An 8,877-nucleotide genomic window follows, 5' to 3' on the forward strand; every position below is an offset into this window, starting at 1 on the left:
ACATAAATATTGAACAAAAGGGGAGAGAGGACCGACCCTTGTGGGACCCCGCAAGTGAGGGGCCTTGGGGTCGACCTCTGTCCCCCTGCCAATACAGACTGCGTACGGTCGGTGAGGAAGGAGGAGAACCACTGCATAACAGTGCCTCCCACTCCCAACCCACTCAACCGTCGCAGCATGATGCCGTGGTCTACGGTATCAAAAGCCGCCGAGAGGTCCAAAAGAACAAGGACAGAGGAATAACCCCTGTCCCGGGCCCTCCAGAGATCATTGTCCTTAATTACCTAATTCCATGATTTACTATAATATGATGTCCTTAATTACCTAATTCCATGATTTACTATAATACAATCAATACGTATAGCCATTAAAACCAAGATAAGTCTCAAACTGATCCATTTTCACCTGCATTTATTAAGCACATTAGCCTACCATAAATGTTTACATGCCAGGAATAGACTTTTTTTAGAAATGTAAGTCAAATACATATTTAAAAGTAGTATTTGTTGTATTAGCATTTAAATTATTAGCAGCAGAATGCTAAGACCATATTTTTAAAAGAATGCTTTCAGTCTTACTAAATAAAAAAAATATTATCAAGGCTCTTGAATCTGACTGCGTTGTAGTAGCTAAATACAGTAGTATCTAGCTTATTATTTGCCTTTCAAAAATATTTCGTTTTGCATGTCATTTTTAATAAAGAAAATGAACAGGAACCAAGGGAAATCTTTGACAATCACTTTACAATGTTCATCCTCACAAAACATAAATGGTGCATTTCACCTTACAACATTTGAACATAAGAGATATTTTTGAATTCAACAATCACAAAATCAGTTTTATTTCCAGTTACTATTAATTTACAGGGCATCTCTGAAGAAAACAGCAATATTTAATTTTTAAAATAATCACAGTTGATACTTTTTTTTCATTGTAAACTCAAGGCAAATCAATCCCAAATCTCTAGCATACCAAACCCTACCACTACAAGTTTCAACTATGAAAACACAGCATCCATTCTCCTGTGATTCCAGAAAAACCTTAAGACTCTATTCCCAGGCCTGGGATTAATATAGGTGTGATTTATTGGCAAAACCCGTTGTATTGCTTTTGATTTATGATTAAAGCTATGTGTTTTTGTTGCATGTGTATATGTGTGTGTATTTTTAAGCCACCCATTGTCTTCTAGAGAGGGCATCCATATTGCACTGAATAGAAGAAGCCACTGTGACAGGTAGTTAGAGGGGTGGGTACTACTAATACTTTAATAAATCGCATAATTTCCGTGATAACTGTATCAGTTTGTATTTGTAAATGTAGCCCATAAATGAAACTGAACATGTAATCTTACATTTGATTTTCAGTTTCACAAGGAACATACTATCAGCCTTCACCTACAGTATATCCCTTATCAACAAGACAGAAAACATAATCTCAATATCTTCATGAATATACCTATGACTAGCAAGACTGGATTCAAGATTATAGATCAACTAGCTCACTAAAAATACAATCTCATGTACAGTTCACTTGGGAAAATAGGGTTCATTTCTTAGTACTTGACCCAGTTACTTAATTCTCCAATTACTCTATACATTAGCTCATTTGAAAGGTTAGGAATCCGGGAATCCACCATTCAATGGAAATACTTCCAAAATATCCATCAAACCACATGAATTAAGTGGTTTGCTAGAGAACTATGTAAGATTTGAAATTAAATTTGCCCTACATAAAGGAATACAGAGTATTTGCCAAAAAAATTTTTCTTTCCAATAAACTATGTACTTTAGATTTATAATTTTGAAAATTAGCCAACCTGAAAGATAATGACTTGGCATTAGGTAGAGGGAGGGAGAAAATGAATCAGTTCTAGTCTAACTGGCTACAATACATTGCTTAGACAATATGTCCTGTAAAACTGTTTACCAAAAACTCAAAAGACTTCAACATCAAGAAATGCCTAAAAGATTGGGAAATATAATCAGTGAAGTGTTTTGTTTTGCTTTGGTCAATGCTTCAATGCATTGACCTAACCATTTCTAGCCTGAAATGCATAAGCTTTTTTAGAAAACTCAAGTCATACAGTACGTTTTCCTCTGCACAGAAATTGTGTGTGAAGAATGGGACTGACTCCACATACATTCCACATAATTTATAATCCTATAAATGTCAACAATGCTACAAGCGCCATCCTTAAGCCAAAAACCCTAAAGCCATCCCGTTCCTCCTTTTTCTTCCCTAATTCCCAATCTAGTTTAGGGCCTCAAGTATTCAGCAGAAAGTTCCCATCCCGGTAAGCCAATCCGACAGTTATGTTTTAACTTAAAGCAGTGTTTCTCAACCTTGACAATTTTAAGGCATGTGGACTTCAACTCCCAGAATTCCACAGCCAGCAATGCTGGCTGTGGAATTCTGGGAGTTGAAGTCCACATGCCTTAAAATTGTCAAGGTTGAGAAACACTGACTTAAAGCAATCTATCTTGGGAACCAATCTTGTTAAGGCACACAGTAAACACATAGTTTTAGTCAAGAGGGAAAAGAAGGGCAAAGAAATCCTCCTCTTAATATTTCCCCCATTCCTATTTTTTTGTGCCAGACCAAAAATAGGACATTTATCCTTTGGATTCCCCTAATTATTTGAGTTTGAGTTTGAGTTTTATTGTATTTATATCCCGCCCTTCTCCTTGCGGACTCAGGGCGGCTAACAGCCTGATAAAACAGATACAAAAATACCAAAGTAACTATAGTTAAAAACATAATTAAAAGAAGATATTAATATTGGCCTATATTAATTAAAATATTTTAAAATATTTTATTCATCAATGGCCTCCATCCACTGTCACTACCGAATGGAGGCCTTTTGATGGCTTCGAAAGTTTTCTTCCCATAAAATCATAAAACAGATGGTTTTGAATTGTCTCCCACGAGTCTCCTCCGACTCTGGGCAATCCCTCTGGCTCTCCTAGACGTGGAAAAAACGTTTCCATTTCCTAGAAAACGGAAAGCCAGGGGCCCGCTTCCTATCGACTCTCGTCGATTTGCCCGCACACTCAACGCCGTGCGTGACAGCTCCGCTCGGATACCTGTAACCCCAAGCGGGCAAGAGGGTTTGGCCGAGGCGCGCACGCAAATCCCCCAGCTGCGGCTCCGCCTCCGGCAACTCCAACGAAGCCGTCTGCCTCTGCAGCCGTACGCGGAGCTTCATGGCGGCGGCGAACGGCGGTTGCCCCGCCTACCTCCCCTGCCCCCCGCCCCCCTCCGCGCCGCGCCGCAGAGGTCCCTTCGCGAAGATGGCGGCACGGGAGGCCGCAGCGAAGACGCGGCTCCGAGAAATCGCCGCCGTCGTTGTTGTTGTTATTGTTGTTGTGGGTTTGGGCTGCCGAGGAACCGCCTCCTTGACCCTGGCGACCTTGAGATGACGCAGTTCCGCCCTTCGTCTTGACCCTCCCCCTATCACCGGCCGCATCGATCCACGCAACCGCCTTCCGTCCAGAGGTCGAAGGAAGCCAAACTCTGTACCACCCGGCTCTCTTATCGAAATTTGTCTTCGGCGGATGACATCCGCATCCTTCTCTGCTTCTCTACTAGCAAAGGGCTGTAATCTAAAGAGGATTCCTTTATCCCGAGGGTCAAGTCATCCGTATACATCAGGGGTAGGCAATCTCGGCTCTTTTATGACTCGTGGACTTCAACTCCCAGAATTCCTGAGCCAGCTTGGCTGGCTCAGGAATTCTGGGAGTTGAAGTCCACGAGTCATAAAAGAGCCGAGGTTGCCTACCCCTGGACTATACATCTTTCTCCGCAGCATCTGGTCATGGGGCATCATCCCGCTGAATGTGGAGGACCGAATTTTTTGTGAGGACTAATTTATGATGACAAGGTCTTGCTTTACAACAGGATTACACAATTCGTGTTGTTAATAAAAGAAGAATTTGTTCAAATAATCTCAATTGATGGTTCCTTTGCGGACACTTCTACAGGAGATTATTGTAATGGGAGCAACGTGGAAGTGTTTTCCTTTATCTAGAGTTGCTTTTTCCACTTCACAATTTAGCCCAGGCAGGTGTGTGTGTGTTCTGGTGGTCTCCCATCCATAAACTAACGAGGTCTGACCCTTTTTGGCTTCCAGACCCAGATAGGTTGGCATATGTTCCTACCCACCAGCACTTTACATGTATACATTCACACACACAAATAGAAAAATATACATTTCTTTTATATAAAATAGAGATTTATATATTGTGCCAAGCACAATTTCTTTTAATTATGGTTTTTGAAGGCATAATGGCCTGTAGATTAAACTAATCCTTAAAAGATGATTTATAAATTCCATTGACTGGATTAATACTAGAAACTGAAACTCACAAAATGGTTTGATGCTAGTTGTTCATTCAGGTGCCCCTATATTTGCAGTAGTTTGACTGGAATAATAGTCTTCTTGGTTTTAGTAGGAATCGTTAATAATGTTAACTTTAACTTAAATAAAAACAAATTTAGTTTTGCTTCTAGTCCTGTTCATGACTTTTCTGAAGTGAGCCCTCAACATACCATTTAAAGGTCAAGTATGGCCATTAGTCCAGAAACATTATATACTATTATTAATTATGTTAAGCATTATAGTTATAATTTGTAAACCATGGTTTGTATATTTTAACTCAATTACAGCTTATTATTCAATAAATCATGTTTAACTCTAATTGTAACAGTGCAAGGTGTGAACCCCTGACATGTTAGTGAACTTCTGAATGTTTCAAAATATGTAACGTATCAGGTTAACATATCCCTACTAAATTAATAGCATAGCTCTAATCCTGAAGTTGTAGGTGTTTCGTCAATGGAGGTTTTTAAGACAAGATTGGATAGCCATCTGTCTGAAATGGTATAGGGTCTCCTGCTTGAGCAGGGGGATTTGGAATAGAAGATATCCCTTTCAGCTCTGTTCTGGTTGATTGGATTTGTTTTATTACTTAATACAATTTTACCAAAGGTACTACTGTATCTATAAATTGTTTGCCTATCAAACAATCAAAATTGAACATTTGTATTTGTATTTATGCAGTATCCTAGATTTTACTGCATTTCCAGTTCATTACCATATAGTTCAACATTATATTGGACAATATTTTTTTCCCCCAGTGAAAATGATTAAATGAACATCCACCTGGGGGGTAGGGGCTGGAATAGTCTCCTGCCTTAGGGAATTGCTGAAAGTAACACAATGTTCCCTTGCCATTCTAAAAGAGATGGACATATTGAATACATGTGAAAGCCTGGGTTTGTTTTTCCCATCAGACAAACCTGGCACTGACCACTACAGAGTGAAGTTCAAAAAACTAGCAAGTCAAATACACTAAATAAAAGTAATATTAATTAGAACATGTAGCAATTCTCTGCTGACCATTAAAATATTATCTGTGTAACTTGGCACACTTCTATTTTATTCTGATTTTAGCAAAAAAAAAAATCTAGAGAGAATCCAAGCTGGTTTAATTGGCAATCTGATCACACTTATGTGGGAGTACCATAAGTCCCAATGGTATTTACACTGAAGTAGACACACATTCATTTGTCTTGATTCTCTTCTAGCTATCATTCTGAAACTAGAGAACCATATATATTTAGATGCTACTCATATATTCATGTAGATATGGAAACTTGATGTTTGGGTGAAGGAGCAAGAGTATTTACACATCATTCTCCATGCTGAGCTGTTTGTTGCAAGGACAATTACCTGCGTTCATACAATGCACTAAAACCCAACAAACCATACATATCTTTTATGCTACTCATGCAAGTCTGTTAAGGTCTCAGTTACTCAGTTATTTATCTTCTTTGCCACTAGAAAACAAAAGGTATCCACTTAAAGAAGAACTGAGTAGAAGAATCAACCCTTTTATCTACCTAGTGTACTCATATCTGGCAATATCTCTGCATCTAATTGAGTGGGCTTGTTAGGTTTATCATTTTGTGATAACGATGGTTTGCTAACATGTGAAAGCTATGGAATCAAATTACTCAGGGTGGCAGAGTTCACTCTGAAGAAGTTCTAATGTAATATTTTCTATAAAAAATATTTCCATCTCACATATACGACTCTATTTTTCTGGGGAACAAAGACAACTGAAGATGATTTCACTTTTAGTGGAGTAAGCAACCACGGTGAAAAGTGGAGCCAGTGATTGAATCAACTTCTGGAACTGCTCTCCAGATTAAGGAGAGAACTTAGGATCGCCCAGAGTGCTCTTTACAACTCCCTGTGATGAGATCATAGAACAGCGGTCTCTGCCAGGTTAAAATGCTTCGGGTGCCAGGAGAACCAGCTTCTCCTTTATTAGAATCAGCTTTGTCAGGCAGTGGTTCAGAGCCTTCAACAGGACACTAGGTTTGCAACTTGCCCTCTATCATAACCTTTATTGGAAATGGCTTGTAAATTGCTTTTTGGATATTAAGAACCTTCAGAAAGACAAGTTATATTACACTGAGTGATTTTCCATCAACCGTCGACAAAAGAAGCTTAATTTAAGTTTGAAACTTTTTATTTGGAGATAAGCGGCAAAGGAGTGGTTAGAAAATTTGAGAAAACTTTAAAATGGACTAAGGAGCCAGATTGACTCAAAATTAGATTTTGAAATACATATAAAACTACTTCCTGTAGTTTGTTTAAAATCTTGCTAAAAATATTTGAAGATTTTGAGTTTTAAGTGTAAGAAACCTCTTACTGGTATATAATGAGAGAAAAACATGGTAAGAGGAGACCTTGAGGGCTGGTTACTAGAAGCAATCAGAAAGAACTAAACATTAATTGTTGGATGCTTTGGATATTGATTTAAAATTGACAGGATACAAGAATTAAAGTACAGACAAAGACTTTATAAAGAACTTACAAGTTAAACCGGCTGAGGTTTAATAGTTAAAAAGGACACACAAATAAAGGGGCACCACAAGAATGACCTGGATATGTAGATTCTAACTCAGAAAAGTGACTTTAACAATTTGGATTTATAAAAGAGATGTGCTATATTTATGAAGGAATCCCTGAGATAAATCAGTGTTTGGGACATCAATTAAAAAGAATAAACATCAAGACCTTTGAAAGTAAAATGAAGGTTTACAGAGTTGTCTTACTCAAGCAAAGTTAAAATATATATGATTCTTTTTTTTAAGCAGCTTTTAATGTTTTTTTCTGGATTAAGTCTGAATATAAGACCTTACAGAATTGTTTATAGATAATGTATGGAAAGAAGAGAATTTCTACTGCATTTTTAGAGAAAGTGATAAAGTGAAATTGAAAGGAAATGAAGAGAAGTTGATAAATTAATTTGCAGGACATCATTTGAAGGGATTAAATATTAAAAATTCTGATGTGTTCTTTCTGGTAGCTTCTAATAGACTTTTGCTGAATAAAAGGTTTTATTGCTAATAGATAAAAGTTGAGATATGGGATAAAGAGGTTTTTGGTTGAAAGAGAAGGTATTAAGTTATTGAAAATGTTTTCACTTGTCTTGATGAAAGGGAAAGTAATTTATTTCTATATTTTTTCTTTGGTTTCATTTTATATATTTTTCCTCCCTTTTTTTCTTCCCCTTTTTTCTTTTTCTCTCTGCAATTTTCACTGTTTCTTTTTTATATTCCTCTTCATCTGTATTAGTTCTTTATCTTTGTATTTTGAAACTGCAATAAAAATTATTAAAACTGTGACTTTAGATGGCCAAATTAGAAATTAAATTATGGTCCCAAGCCATGAAGGTCTTCAAAGATTGGAAATACTGGAGGCTAGGCAAGACTTCCTGAAGTTTTTAGGCTTCAGTATTTCTGAGCAGCTGCTTCGGACTAAGTTTCAGTTTAGTTAGCTGGCATGTTCTCATTTCTAAATAACCGTTCCAGGATTCTGTATTGTGTATCCGGTACCACAAACAATGAAACCACATACACAAAAGCAGTCAGGCCAACATTTAAAAAAAATTAATGAAGTGTTTGCTTCTACTTATAGGATGTACAGTTCTCACATTTTGCAGTATCATGCTCAGAAAAGAATAATTGCTCCATAAGTTCTTCTTTATATTCCTGCTTCTGACATTTAGAACACTGGAAGTCTTCAGAGGTAAGGATTAGAAAATCTTTCTTTTGAAAGATTATTACTATTATCCTGTACCTTGATTTTAATCCTCCATACATTCCTTGGGTTTTGTTTTCTGTTCTTAATTTGCTTTGCATCAGGGAGTTAAAACCAGACTTTCATTACCTTCAAGGAGACCTGCTGAAATCAGGGATAATCATGATAAAGTATCTCTTTTATTTCAGGACTAAGCCTGCATCAATGTATTTAAATTAATATGATGTCTATAGGACTCTAAATTTTTCTATGAAAATATTTACAATGAAGATATTTTAAAAATATACAGATGAAAATATGACAGCTGTTAAATATATGGCAAATTGTGTAAGATAGACTCATAATGGAATTTTTGAAATCTCATGTAAAATGTTCCTAATAATTTTAGATCTAAATATTTAATTGTTATTGACTAATGAATTGTGCCTTAAATTTTACTTTTAACATAAAGCTGAAATTAGGATCATGAAATTAATACTTCATGAAACATAAGGATGGGAAATAACTTTCCATCCAGTTGTATAGATCTTTTATAAGCTGTTAATAGCTTATACATAGTTCAACTAACCTTTGGACATGGTGTACTAAGAAATTTTTGTAGCTCTTGGATTATCAGAGGTTAGCCCCCACTTTACTCAATGAAACATATTCCATCATATATGTGCATAGGACAACCATCTAGGGCTGTTTGGAGCTATATACTAAGCAAGCAACTATTTTTCCATATTTTCACTCATGAGGTTGTGTGAAAGCAGCCAAGGTTC

The 8,877-nt window shown here is 36.8% G+C and overlaps 1 protein-coding gene across 1 annotated transcript in view; it reads right to left on the reverse strand.

Annotated features, from left to right (window-relative positions):
- The window catches only part of FBXO7 (F-box protein 7), a 12,622-nt gene extending 9,417 nt beyond the window's left edge, over positions 1 to 3,205 (reverse strand). Inside the window, exon 1 of the mRNA XM_015812831.1 lies at positions 3,084 to 3,205. Within this exon, the coding sequence (XP_015668317.1) occupies positions 3,084 to 3,205 (122 nt within the window). The remainder of the gene's footprint in view (positions 1 to 3,083) is intronic.
- Positions 3,206 to 8,877: the final 5,672 nt, after the last annotated feature.

This window comes from Protobothrops mucrosquamatus, unplaced genomic scaffold (assembly GCF_001527695.2).
Source record: "Protobothrops mucrosquamatus isolate PMUCROS unplaced genomic scaffold, P.Mucros_1.0 scaffold113, whole genome shotgun sequence".
Lineage (NCBI taxonomy): Eukaryota > Metazoa > Chordata > Lepidosauria > Squamata > Viperidae > Protobothrops > Protobothrops mucrosquamatus.